The sequence below is a fragment of the Callorhinchus milii genome, unplaced genomic scaffold (genome assembly GCF_018977255.1).
Source record: "Callorhinchus milii isolate IMCB2004 unplaced genomic scaffold, IMCB_Cmil_1.0 Scaffold1, whole genome shotgun sequence".
In the NCBI taxonomy this organism is placed as follows: domain Eukaryota; kingdom Metazoa; phylum Chordata; class Chondrichthyes; order Chimaeriformes; family Callorhinchidae; genus Callorhinchus; species Callorhinchus milii.
The window spans coordinates 34,735,021-34,749,168 of NW_024704742.1; the positions used below are offsets into that span (position 1 = coordinate 34,735,021).

Below are 14,148 nucleotides of genomic sequence, written 5' to 3' on the forward strand. Positions count from 1 at the left end.
TTTATGTAAAAACAGTATTTATTTTAAAACAAATATCATAATGAAATACTTAACAGTTTGAACCAGTTCTGTAGACTGAATATTGTTAAAACCAATAAAACTGTTGTTGTACAGACCAATTCTTTACTTCAATATAAATCCATTTTTTTCACTGTTTTGTACACAAATTTATCAAGAACTAGTAGGTTAACTATTGGGTTCAATAGTAGGAATTTCAATCAGTATATAATCCGTTGATCAGTCTGACCTACTGGACTCTGAAACAAATGTAATCCAAATCGATACCAAAAAACAAGAGATGTTACCGTATTGCTGCGTGAATAATACAAAATGTTGTTAGAATTGTAATAACATTAACATTTACAGACAATAAACTACTTTTATTTTGATAAAAAAACAATGTTCTTCAGACTTCTTGCAGTTCATAAAAGGAACTCCATTTTCTGGACTCGCAGGAGGACTAAAATGGTAAATATTTTGTGGCCAATCTTGAAACATCCACTGTTTTCATCTTCCTCCTATATGGGGAGCGGGAAAGGGAAGTAGACCATGAATAACAGATCAACATATCTCAAGGTATTCACCACAAAGAATGGGGGGGAACGGGAAGCAAAAGACAGGGAGAATTAATGCCCTCTTATGATGCCCTCCTCTCGATTCACATGTTAACATGTGAAGAAAAGCCAATTGAACAAGTTATTGGAAGTCAATCAGTAGCCAGAAAGTAACCAACAAGATGCTATACTTTCTCCAGGGAGAAAACTGAATAATGCTCTGCTTGTACTCTAAGGGTCAGTAAGATTCAAAACTTGCATCTTGTAAGGTGACACATACTTGCACCATTTCAAAGCTCACTTTTCTTGAATGCAAGGACATTAAATATAAATACTGAGAGAGGGAAGAAAGAGAAATCAACATTTATGCAAACCAAGTAAATGTTGGATAAGCTGAAATCTGATTTCATGTTTGAGCAATAGTAAAAAATACAATAAAAATTTAGACAGTGCTTTTCACCCATGGAGGACACCTCAAAGCATTTAATGCTGTAGGCTGGACACCTGAGCTGGGGGTCAAAGGGTGGGGAGTGGAAAGATGATCAAAAGCACGATCAAAAAGATAGGTCTCGAGATGAACCTTGAAGGAAACAAGGAAGGTGGTAAACCATAGAAACTCCAGGACGGAGTTAAGTACAGTTAAAGCTCAGGTGCAGCCAAGCAGTAAGCACTGCGGCTTAAGTGAGGACCTGAGTTAATAGAGCAGCACAACTTCAGCAAAATCAATGACTCGTGAATATTTAAGCCAGCAAAACCAAAGGACGGGTTATAGGGGGCTAAACAGGTAGAAAGTTGGTAGAGTGCTGTGTTAGGATCAGTCACAGAAAGTAAAACAAGAGGTTGAGTACCTTCACGAGCTGCAGAGAGCTGGAAAGTCAGCAGTCAGAGAGTAGCTGAACAAAAACGACAATCACTCAGACTGTGCACAAGGAACAAGAGAAAAGCTTATCACCGGGGCCAACAGAAAAATGCTGTAATATTTGCCCAAAAATTGTGGGGAAATTTGGGGGGTTTGCAGGGAGTAGATTGGTACTATTGAGGTACATTTTACTGCCAACCTACATTTTTTCACTTTAAAAACTAAACATGAAATAACACATACTGGACTGTTGCAAAAAAATTTGTAATTTCTTTAAGAAAAACTGGATGGCCCGTTTGTGTGTGGAGGGGGGGGAAATGGGCAAAGGACACCGGTGAGGCTAAAGGAGCTCACGACCTCCTGCCTCTCATATCGCTCAGGGTCACGGAGCGCACATAGACAGAAAGAGAAAGACACACTCAGAGAGAGGTACACACACACACACACATTCAGAGACACACACACATGTAGAAGAGACATATACAGACACACTCACGGACAACCACAGAGCGAGGGGCACACTCTCACTGACAACCACAGAGCGAGGGGCACAGTCTCACAGACAACCACAGAGCGAGGGGCACACTCACACAGACAACCACAGAGCGAGGGGCACACTCTCGCGGACAACCACAGAGCGAGGGGCACACTCTCACTGACAACCACAGAGCGAGGGGCACAGTCTCACAGACAACCACAGAGCGAGGGGCACACTCTCACTGACAACCACAGAGCGAGGGGCACAGTCTCACAGACAACCACAGAGCGAGGGGCACAGTCTCACAGACAACCACAGAGCGAGGGGCACACTCTCACAGACAACCACAGAGCGAGGGGCACACTCTCATTGACAACCACAGAGCGAGGGGCACACTCTCGCGGACAACCACAGAGCGAGGGGCACACTCTCGCGGACAACCACAGAGCGAGGGGCACACTCACAGACAACCACAGAGCGAGGGGCACACTCACAGACAACCACAGAGCGAGGGGCACACTCACAGACAACCACAGAACAAGAGACACACTCAACGACAACCACACAGAGAGACATAGACACTCACAACAGCAGGGCCTCCGAGTGAAGCCCATGTTCCGTTAGTGCTACATTGCGCATGTGCAGCCAGAGCTGGCCCGCTCATAATGGCGTCAGGTAAACAACGAGAGGCCCGCCCCGAACTCACTGTGTGTTTACAGAGGCCGGCGGGCCAGAAACAACATTTTTAGCAGGTTTGTAGCGGTGGAGGGTGTTTGTGGTGGATTCTGTGGTAAAAGCGTGTCTGCACTTTTCTATTGGCCGAGGTTATGAGGCTACAGTGATTATGAACATACAGTACATCTTTTAACACAGTCAGATGTAACGGGCATTTTCCAATTACCTCTAAAGCCACGTCCACCACCACCACCTCTGCCTCCTCTGAAACCACCTCCACCTCTGAAACCACCTCCTCTGAAACCACCTCCACCACCTCCTCTGAAACCACCTCCCCTTCCTCCTCGGAAACCACCTGCAAGAAAGATACACGCTCATCAGCTTTATCCATTGGAAATTCACAATCGTTGCACAGCTTCTTACAATATAAAGGGAACTTACCTGCAGCACTTAATGCTTTCAAACGACTACATCCTAACAGTTTGTTTCGAAAACATGTTTCTTATTTATTTCAGAATAATAAACCATCCCAGGAAAGACAGACAGCATGTATCAGCGGCAACATATCATGTAACTAAACCACCATAGGATGGATGCTAATGTGACAAGTATCGTAGGCTCCTCTGATGTCTTCTAAATTCAAGTAAATTCAGTGAGTAATCTGAGTGGCAGACACAGGGGTGATCCTAAATTTTGATCACTGGTCTGTGCTGAATTACTTCATCTCAACTGCAAAAAGGTTGGGGGTGTTACAATCTACCTCAATGGCTATTAACGGAGAGTAAGGTCAAATCAGGGTTCTCACCACTGATCGCTATTTAGAGAACTCCCATAGAAAAGCGCAGGTGTGGATGTTGGGCAAGGATAGGTACACAAACGGGAGTCATGGGGAAAGAACCAGTTGCCTGCAGAACTGTGCTCCCACAGAAGGAAAATGAGTCAAAATATCTTCAGGAGAGATGCCAAGGGAGAAAACTATAAGAAAATGTAGTTTCGATAATGTTCTGATTTATAAATGTTAGCCTTTTATTATTTCCTTTTAAAGCATTCCAGCAAATTCAGCAACATTCATAAACTGGTTTGAGTCAGAATGGTTGGTTTACTAGTTGTACAGGTTAAAATTTGAACTTGTCTGAAAATTGGGCTGAACCATCAGCCTTTACCACAATCTTTATGAATTAGGTCCACATTAAATGGGTTCTACTTTGGATTGGTAACCAGGAGAGCAGAATTTGTACAATCACACAAATTGGCCTCAAGATGTTTTGGTGCTGGAGCTGATCCCACCACACATGGGTGTTCAGATTCACATCAGATGTCACTTCATTGCACACATAAAATCTGGGAAGTTTGAAATTCCTTCACAACAAAACACTTAAGAATTTCCATGGGCCAGACAAGATGACCGATGCTTCAATATAATGAAATCCTTGCATTTTATATAGCGCCTTTCTCGCTAGGAGGAAGTCTCAAAGCGCTTCACAGAATATACTGTAAAATGTAGTGACTGTGTAATTTGTAGGCAAATGAGGGAGCCAATTTGCAAATAATAATGTCCCATAAAGAGATGAAGTGAATGACCAATTTTATTTGGGATCTGTTGGCCAGGACACCAGGAGAAACTCCCTTCTCTTTTTGAATAATGTTTAACATGCACTTGAACAGCCAGATGGGATTTCAGTTTAACGTCTCATCCGAAGGACGGGAAGCCTGAACCCACAACCTCCTGACTCTGAGGCAAGAGTGCTAATGTACTTTGCTTGTGGGAGCAATAGCAAGATGATGACCTGAATAAGTACTTAGAACTTCTTGACATTAGCCTTCAGTGGACACAAACCCCATTTTTGCTACAATTATGGTTTCTTGACAATTTTTGTAGATTTCTGGATTTGCTCAGTACTCTACAAGCCTATAGCTAACTTTCCAAAAGTCAGTCATTACTCTTTCAGTAAGAAAACTGCTGAAAGAATCTGTTTGTGGGACACTGCTGTGCGACATTGGCTGCCACGTTTTGCCCACACAATATAGTCAATGCACTTTACAGTGTATTCTGTGAAGCACTTTGTGACATCTTGAAGACGTGATAAAGTGCTATATTAAATGCAAGGTTTATTATTATTGTACACCAATTTAATGTCAATGAACAGAACACTCTCTTACCACCCCCTCGTCCTCTGCCTCCAAATCCACCGCGGCCTCCTCGGCCTCCTCTTCCTCGGCCCTTTTCACCCGCTGGCCGAGGCAAAAATCGCTGAAGTGGCAGTAATTTTGCAGGATCAACATAAAACTGCAAGAAAAGAGATCAACTTGATCACAGAAGCTCCTACTCATAGCTAGATATTTTAAAAATAACCTTATTGCGATCCAACAAATTTTACTGAGACAGGCAAATAGAACAACAAGAGATTTATATAGCTCCCTTTACCTAGCGTTACATCTCAGACATCTTCACAGGGACAGTGTCTCAGCAGAGGAGAAAAGAGGCTGGAGGATCTTTTATATACAATAACACACCAGTGTGATCATTGTGTACTTTTTTTTAACATACATAACACTCTATATTAATGTTTTACTCTTTTTAATTTTCATATTCCTTTTTTCAAATGAGTGATTAGGGTGGACTTAAAGGAATCTCTCGCCCCCCTTCACCCCACTACAATTTCCAGGTTGAATTTTCTCCTGGTTACTTTGGCTTATATTCTCCTCTGCTACAAATTGGCTCTAGCGATTGCCTCACATCATATCCAATCATTGTGCCTCTAAAGTGCTTTATGAGACTTCTTTTATATGAAAAGCTCTACAAATGCAAGATAATGTTACATTTTACAGGACACTATATCAACTCCACTGTACATGGAGTTTGCTGATGGTATTGTTCATTAAAGGGTTGAGATCATTTTGTTAGTTAATCCAAGCAGACAATGTGCTGCAAACCCATAATTTATCCACCCTCCAACAGATTAATATTTTCAAAGCAGAGCTTGAATATTCTTGTAGATTTTCCTCACAATCAGAAAACCTACCTTTTGTAGTTTCTTAAAGGAAGCAGCTTTCATGTTTTCTGATAATTTAACTGAAAAATACTGATCGGTCTTAGTTAAGGAAATAAAATAAGCCAATCACAGGTGTAACAGTAGCGAGCACTATCCCCCCCATGCAATTGTGACCCAGAATTATTCCCCACCCCAACACTCAAAAGCACCCATTTAATGCACCAGTGCAAACTACTTTCACCAGACCTCCTATACATTTCAGGTTTAAAATGACCAAATTAAAGACAGTGCCACTAAAAACAAAGGGATTTGGACTGCTCAATAATGCTTCACTTGTTCAGCACTTAAAGGTTATTTTGAACCACGAAACAGAGTTGTAGATGATTAGAACTCCCCCCCCACTCATCCCCTTACAGATTGTTTCAAAGCAAAAATGTCTAGTTTTAGTGTCAGCATGCAAGGAGAAATTGGTTTCTTTTAAACCCTTTGGATTTTTACTGAAGAAAACACTGTTCAATGTGCAGAATGTGTCACAAAACTTGGGAGTCCACCTTAACATAAACCCAGGAAAAGATACAAAATCTCTGATCTGTCCAAAGATCTCATCAACTTTCCCAATTTGTTCCTTGTTCTCCAAGTAAATTGGTGCATTGAAATATGGGATTTTATTTTCTTCCGAGGTACACTTGCAAACAATGTCATCTTCGCAAGGGTGCATGAAATGTCCTAGTTCTAAAAAAAAGGCAGTCAAGAGTTAGTCAAAGTATCTCATTAAATCTACACATGTACTGCACCTCAATTTATAACTTCAAAATTTTTCCATGAATTTTTGCACTTGGTAAACTGAGGAATGTCAATTCTAGGGAAAAGGTGTGCTTTCCTATTCTTGGGACCTGCATCACAATAAAGTAAGGAACAGTGCAGTGAGATTCTGAAAGTCACTTCTATTCTGCCTACGATTTTGTATTTGCTTTTAATCTCAGAAGCCACCACAGAAACCCTGGCAGCTATCCCTGTAACCTGCACATGGGTGCAAATTACTGATGAAGTTAGGAGCAGTTCTGAGTGAGATCCATGATCACCACAGACTGCAATCGATTCTATTCAACTTGTTCGCATAAGAGCCTGTCAAGAAATTTCCGTGTGGAGGTGGCATACATATGCCTGGTTTACTCTGTCTGGTTTAGATATTCTTAAATTTGGTGATGGGTTTCCACAGGACTACCAAAAAATATATTAAGTAGTCTGATGAAAAGTACAGAAATACTTCGAACTATTTGTATCAGTTATTCCTAGCCCCTGCACTCACATGTATTGGTTGTTGTATTTAAACTATAAACCATAACGTACCCACTACACTATCTGGTGGTCCCATATCATATCCTCGATTAAAGTTGCCTCCTCGCCCACCACGGCCTCGGAATCCACCTCCACCTCTACCACCACCAAAGCCTCCTCTTCCACCACCGAAGCCTCCTCCTCTTCCTCCACCACCCCTACCTCCACGGAACGACATTTTGAATAAATTTTCTGAAAGGAATGAAAAAAATGTTATTCAAAGTTCAAACCTGCAACCATAGTGGTGAAAAAGTTCACTCTGATGAAATGAGCAAAGTCGAATATATCTGTGAGACTGTAATTAGTTACTGCAACTGACATTCACCCGCCCAGAGAGCACCCTATCCATATATCTTTTATAGAACTCGCACCTTAATAGTCAATTCTGGGTCGAATAGAGAAAATAACTGCACCAGTTCTGATTTGAGCACAGAACGCTCTGCACCAAGGGAGAACAGTTTACGTTGCTTTAACGATTGTTAACAGTGTGAAGTGGATGGTTTAACGTTTCTGTAAGGCATTTCTCTCCATTTTGAAAAATGGGAAGCAAAGAAATGGAAAGAGTATTTCCAATAGAAATTAAATGGAAATAAGGAAGCTCTGTGGAACTGATGATCAGAGTAAGTGCCTCAAGTTACCATTACAGATTGCATCTTGTATTCAACAGTTGTGTATTCAACAGAAAGTAAAGCTCAGTTATTTCAATGATCACAATGACCAAACGTATTGAACATCTTACTCGTGCACCTTTTAAAATGACAGAACTACAATCGATGTACCCAAACAAATCCAAGTGTTCAGTGAATCTGTGTGTGTGTGTGTGTTACACAAGCTGCTCTGTGTGCGTGTGTTTTACACAAGGTTCTGCGTGTTATACAGGGTCCCTGTGTGTGTGTTAGTGTGTGTGTTACATTGGGTCCTCTGTGTGTGTCTGTGTTACATAGAGTGCAGTGTGTGTATGGGGTGCTGTGTGTGTGCGTGTCTGACTGTTACATAGGTGCTCTCGCTCTCTCGGTGAGTGTATATGTTACACAGGGTTCTTTCTGTAATTACGTTACACAGTCTCCCTGTCTGTCTATTAGGGTGCTACGTGTGAGTGTGTGATACAGTGTGCTCTCTCTATCTGATATTACGGTCTGTTAGTGTGCTGTGAGTGTGCCCCCACCCCCGAGTGTGTGTGTTAGAGTGCTCTTGTTGTGAGTGTGTGCGTGTGTCAATCTGCTCTCTCTGTGAGTGTGTGGGTTTACAGTGTGCTCTGTGTGTGTCGATGTGCTCGATCTCTCTCTCTGTGCTCTCTTTGTGAGTGAGTGTTACACATTGTTGGGGGTTGGGGTTACAGGGGGCTGTGGGTGTGGGGGGGGGGGTTACAGGGGCTGTGGGTGTGGGGGGGGGTTACAGGGGGCTGTGTGTGTGGGGGGGTTACAGGGGGCTGTGTGTGTGGGGCTGTGTGGGTGTGTGGGGGTTTACAGGGGGCTGTGGGTGTGGGGGGAGGTTACAGGGGGCTGTGTGTGTGGGGCTGTGTGGGTGTGTGGGGGGGTGACAGGAGGCTGTGGGTGTGTGGCTGTGTGTGTGGGGGGGTTACAGGGGGCTGTGGGTGTGTGTGGGCGGGTTACAGGGGGCTGTGGGTGTGTGTGGGCGGGTTACAGGGGGCTGTGTGTGTGGGGCTGTGGGTGTGGGGGGGTTACAGGGGGCTGTGGGGCTGTGTGTGGGGCTGTGGGGCTGTGGGGGGTACAGGGGGCTGCGGGGCTGTGGCTGTGGGGCTGTGGCTGTGTGGGTGTGGGGGGTACAGGGGGCTGTGGGTGTGGGGCTGTGGCTGTGTGGGTGTGGGGGGGTACAGGGGGCTGTGTGTGGGGCTGTGTGTGGGGCTGTGGCTGTGTGGGTGTGGGGGGTACGGGGGCTGTGGGTGTGGGCTGTGGCTGTGTGGGTGTGGGGGGGTTACAGGGGGTGTGGGGCTGTGTGTGGGGCTGTGTGGCTGTGGGGGGTACAGGGGCTGTGGCTGTGGGTGTGGGGGGTACAGGGGGCTGTGGGTGTGGGGCTGTGGGGGGGTACAGGGGGCTGTGGGCTATGGCTGTGTGTGTGGGGGGGGTACAGGGGGCTGTGTGGGTGTGGGGCTGTGGGTGTGGGGCTGTGGGGGGGTACAGGGGGCTGTGGGGCTATGGCTGTGTGTGTGGGGGGGGTACAGGGGGCTGTGTGGGTGTGGGGCTGTGGGTGTGGGCTGTGGGGGGTACAGGGGGCTGTGGGGCTATGGCTGTGTGTGTGGGGGGGGTACAGGGGGCTGTGTGGGTGTGGGGCTGTGGGTGTGGGGCTGTGGGGGGTACAGGGGGCTGTGGGGCTGTGGCTGTGTGGGGGGGTACAGGGGGCTGTGTGGGTGTGGGGCTGTGTGTGGGGCTGTGGCTGTGTGGGGGGGTACAGGGGGCTGTGGGTGGGGCTGTGGCTGTGGGGCTGTGTGGGGTCACTCACCGGTGTCGGGTCACGTGTTCCCCTGTGGCCGCCTCGTGTCGGGGCCCCGGGGCCGTGGCCGCCGCTCTCACACACAGAGAGAGAGAAATCTCTCACCACCGTCACCCCCTTCTCTCTCTGCTTCTGTCCGTCCGAGTCTGTATTTAAAATGGCTGCTCCTGCAGCAGCAGCGACATGTCTCTGTGTGTGTGTGTGTGTCAGTCAGTCTCTGTCACACCGCACCGTCGGCCTCCATTCATCTCCAGGGCCTGGACGGGACCGGAAATGGTTCCGTCACTTCCGCCCTGCGGCGCATGCGCACGGCGCAGTGTTCCGTCAAGCAACGTCATCAGCCCCGGGAGGGAGGGAGAGAGAGAGAGAGAGAGGGGGCGGAGCTCGGGGTGTGCGCCCTCTACAGGAGAATCGTATGAACTGCAAGGTCACCATGTGGTTGTGGGTGTGGGTGGGGGTGTGGGTGTGGGTGGGGGTTGGGGGGGGCAGCAACACACCGAGTTTCGGGGTCACCCCATCACCAATGCTTCGGAGTATCCAAACCCAACCGAGAATCCCGTGCGTCCCCCCCGACACGTGGACATCCCGGGGATGGATGGCTGGGATACAATGGACTTACCTTCCCGTATGGTGGGAGGGGAAGAATCATTCCTGGGCAAACTATCGCGTCGCTCCGGGTTTCAAAACGCTATTTTCAGGTCTCCCATCAGATCTCTTGACTACAACAAATGCAAGGATTATCATTTTTATCATTGTTGTATCATGATAATAATAATAGTAATCCTTGAATTTGATGTAGCATCGTATCACGTCTTTGAGACGTCTCAAGAGTACAGGATGTAGTGGGAAAAGTCTCTTAATTGAATACGAAGGGAAAAATAACGAACAAATTACACTTGTGTATCTCCCTCCATGTTGGAAAGACGTCCCAGATGCTGGACAGTTAGGGATTTTTGGACCCAAGCTGGGAGTTGGGGTCAGGAGAGGTGTAGGGCGGTGGGGTGGGTGGGGGGGAGGGGGGGTTGAAGGGGTGGTGGGACAGGGAGGGTGACCAAAGGCACGGTCGAAGAGGAAGGTCTTTAGATGGGACATGAAGGAGGCCAGAGGGATTGAGGCAGAGGGATTGGGGGATAGAGTTCCAGAGTGTGGGAGCAGAGATGTTGAATGCCCAACTGCCAATGGTGGAGCAGGAAGTTCAGGGGATCTGAAGCAGGCAGGTATCTGCCGAGCGGAGGGAGTGGACAGGCTGATATGTGGTTAGGAGGTCGGAGAGATAGGGGGGAGCAAGACCAAGGATGGCTTTGATGGTGAACTTCTGAGCTGCCATCAGGAAAGATATATTGGCCTTGGAGGGGTACAATGCAGATTCACAAGAATGATACGGGGGTGAAGGGGTTAACTTATGGGGCTGGGTTGTATAAACTTGTTTGTATTCCCTGAAGTTCAGAAGGTTGTTGGGTGATTTAATTGAGATGTTTAAAATGATAAAGGGACTTGATAGGGTATATAGAGAGAAACTTTCCTCTGGTGGAAGAACCTAGAACAAGGGGGCGTCATCTTAAAATTAGAGCTTGGCCAGTTAGCAGTGAAACCAGGGAACATTTCTTCATATAGAGGGTTGTGGAAATCTGGAAGTCTCTCCCCCAAACGGTTGTGTATGCTCGATCAATTGGAATTTTCAAGACTGAGATCGATAAATATTAGGTGGGGGTATCAAGGGATAAGGAGAAAAGGCTGGTAAATGGAGGTGAGATGCAGATCACCCATGATCTAATAGAATGATGGAACAGGTTCGAGAGGCTGAATGCTCTGCTTCTTTTCCTATGATCAGTAGTTGCCAACAAATAAATATTTGCTTCTTGAAAAACACAACTTTCTGTTGAATAGCCTCTGCCTGGAAGTCAGCAGAATGCAAAGATAAAAAATTATACAGCTATCAGAAAAGGAGCTTGGCGAGAGACAAAAAAAAAGCAAATGCAGTTTTTTTTTAAGTATTACTTGGTAAGGTATTTTTGGTACTCAGAAATAGTGCAAACTTTGAGGGAATTTTCATGATTCGTTTTATACTCATACTGCCTTTTAGGCAACAATATTCTGTGTGGCTTTCCTCACGTCGACAATGAAACCACAGTGCAATAACGCAAGAGTCAGCCTGACATATACTATACTGACCACAGACCGAATCCAACAAGATTCTATAATAGTCTACGTGGGAGGCCCGAGGCAATTGCAGGCTGAGGGACTGGAGGCAGAATCTACTGGGAAGACTGGAACTCAGAGTGATCTCATGAGCAGTAACATGTTGAAGTGTCACCATGACAATAACTGATACAGTTTTCTCCCTGAAAGCAAGTGGCCATTGGCAGGTGTATCACAGTTGAGGTAGAGGATAGGGTTGCACAGGAGCAGAGAGGACATTTGAGGCACATGAATTCACAACAGATAACAGACAGGACTTGCAGGGGGTCTAATGCAATAAAATGAGCTATTTGGGATGGCAGAAGTTTCCAGACAGTGAGCCTCAGCATAACAACAAGATCAACAACAAGATTACATTTGTATAGCGCCTTTCATGTTGGGAGGACGTCACAAGGCACTGGACAGAGTACAGCATTTCAGACCCGAGCTGGCATGGTCGAAGAGGAGCGTTTTGAGGCGGGACTTGAAGGAGGATAAAGAGGGGGCGAGGCGGAGTGACTGGGGGATGGAATTCCAGAGGTTGGGGGCAGAGTGGTTGAAGGCTCTCCCACCAATGGTGGGGTGGTTGGGTCGGGGGACATGAAGCAGGCCGGAGCCAGCTGAGCGGAGGCAGCGGGCGGGTTGATACGGGGTTAGGAGGTCACAGAGGTAGGGTGGGGCAAGGCAATGGAGGGCTTTGCAGGTGAGGACCAGGATTTTGAACTTGATCCTTTGAAGGATAGGGAGCCAATGGAGTCGGGCGAGAGTGGGGGAGACTGGGTCACAGAGTTTGGTGCAGGAGAGGACACGGGCTGCAGAGTTCTGGATTATCTGCAGCCTGTGGAGGGAGGAGTTGGGAAGGCCGACAACCAGGGCGTTTGCATAGTCGAGCCTGGAGGTGATGAAGGCATGAACAAGAGTTTCAGCGGCCTGAGGGGTGAGGTAGTGGCGGAGTTGGGCGATGTTACGGAGGTGAGGGAAGGCAGAGCGGGTCATGGCTTGAATGTGGGGAGAAAAGACAGTTGAGGGTTGAACAAGACACCCAGGTTCCTGACTGGCTGGTGAGTTGTAGTGTGCAACCATGGAGGTTGATGCTGCCAGAGCCTGAGGTGCTGAGGCGCTGGCGTGAGCCAATCAGGAGGGCCCTCAGTCTTGTTCACATTCAACTGTAGGAAATTTACCCTCATTCAGGACTTGATGTCCGACAGACAGTCTGTCAGGACAGCAGTGGTCCTGGAGTTGAGGGTGGAGGCAGGAAAATAGAGTTGGGTGTCATCCGCATATGTATGGAAGTTGACCCCATGTCTGCGGATAATGTCACCAAGATATATAAATATTAAATGTAGATATTAAAGAGGAGACAAGGACAGAGCCCTGGGGGACGCCAGACGTGACAGTGCAGGGGCTGGAGGAGAAACCGTTAGAGGCAACAAAGTGGAGACGGTGAGAGAGATAGGATTCGATCCAGGCAAGGGCAGGTCCGCGAAGATTGAATAAAGAGGAGAGGCAGTGTATGAGGATGCAGTGGTCGACAGTGTCGAAGGCGGCAGAGAGGTCGAGGAGGACAAGGAGGCAGAGGGAGCCCTGATCACAGATGTCCAGAATGTCATTAGTGACTTTGACCAGGGCTGTTTCCGTGCTGTGGGCAGTGCGGAAGCGGATTGCAGGGGTTCAAAGAGGGAATGGCAAGAAAGAAAGGAGCGGAGCTGGGATGCGACAACTCATTCCAGGACCTTGGAGAGGAATGGGAGGTTAGCGATGGGGCAGTAGCTGGAAAGAAGGGATGGGTCCAGGGAAGGTTTTTCAGGATGGAGGTGATGACGGCTGTTTTTAGGGGGGTGGGAGCTGAACCGGTGGACAAGGAGAGGTTGATGACGTGGGCCAGGAGAGGGGCCAGAAGGTGGAGCTGGGAGATGAGGAGAGAGATGGGGATGGGATCGAGGGAGCAGGTGGTGGGTTTGAGTTTGCGAACAATGGCGGTGAGGGAGGAGGGAGAAATAGTCAAAAGAGTATGGGGGGGTGGATGGGGGCTATGTGGGTCATGAGGTCGAGGTGATGTGGGGGTGGTGGTGACCGGGGCAGAGGTGGCTAAATGTATCCCCTTAATTTTGGATTCAAGGAAGTCCAGCATCTCCTCACAGTTGAAGTTTGAGGAGAGGATGGGCGAGGTGGACGGAGGAGACAGTTTGTGGTGGAAAAAAGAAGATGGGGGTTGTCCTTTGCCTCCAAGATAACCTTGGAGTAGAAGGAGGATTTGGCGGAGGTAAGAGCGCAGCGGTAGGTTTTGGTATGATGAAGCCAAATCTGCCGATGGACCGTTAGTTTGGATTTGGTCCAGGCGCGTTCGACAGCTCACACTTGTGCCTTGAGGGAACGGAGATGGCTGGTGTACAGAGGTATTTACGGGAGTATGAAGCAGTTCGGGAGGTGAGGGGGGCAAGGGAGTCCAGAATGGAGGAGAGGAAGTTGTGGAGAAAAGAGAGCGAGGAGGGGAGATCGGTCAAGGAGGGCCAGAGATGACTCCAGGGCAGTGGAGAGAGAGGGAATTCCACAGACTGTATGTGCTGGTAGAGGGTTGAGGAAGGGGAAGGGGTACGGAGGTGTTGAGGGAGATGAAGTGGT

General features: G+C 47.4%; 1 protein-coding gene across 2 annotated transcripts; it reads right to left on the reverse strand.

Moving 5' to 3' along the window:
* On the reverse strand, nt 1–9,639 carry gar1 (GAR1 homolog, ribonucleoprotein). 2 transcript variants are annotated; one of them, XM_007896992.2, is made up of 7 exons: nt 9,358–9,638; nt 6,910–7,089; nt 6,137–6,291; nt 5,590–5,649; nt 4,727–4,853; nt 2,793–2,921; nt 1–518 (listed from the first exon to the last, which is right to left on the reverse strand). In XM_007896992.2, exons 2-7 carry the CDS (start codon nt 7,073–7,075, stop codon nt 508–510), a joined length of 648 nt encoding a protein of 215 aa, XP_007895183.2. In that variant the 5' UTR covers nt 7,076–7,089; nt 9,358–9,638; the 3' UTR covers nt 1–507. The 2 variants fall into 2 exon arrangements, with proteins under 2 accessions (XP_007895183.2, XP_007895184.2); XM_007896993.2 differs by lacking the exon at nt 1–518 and adding an exon at nt 1,341–1,447 and having other exon boundaries at nt 9,358–9,639.
* Nucleotides 9,640–14,148: the final 4,509 nt, after the last annotated feature.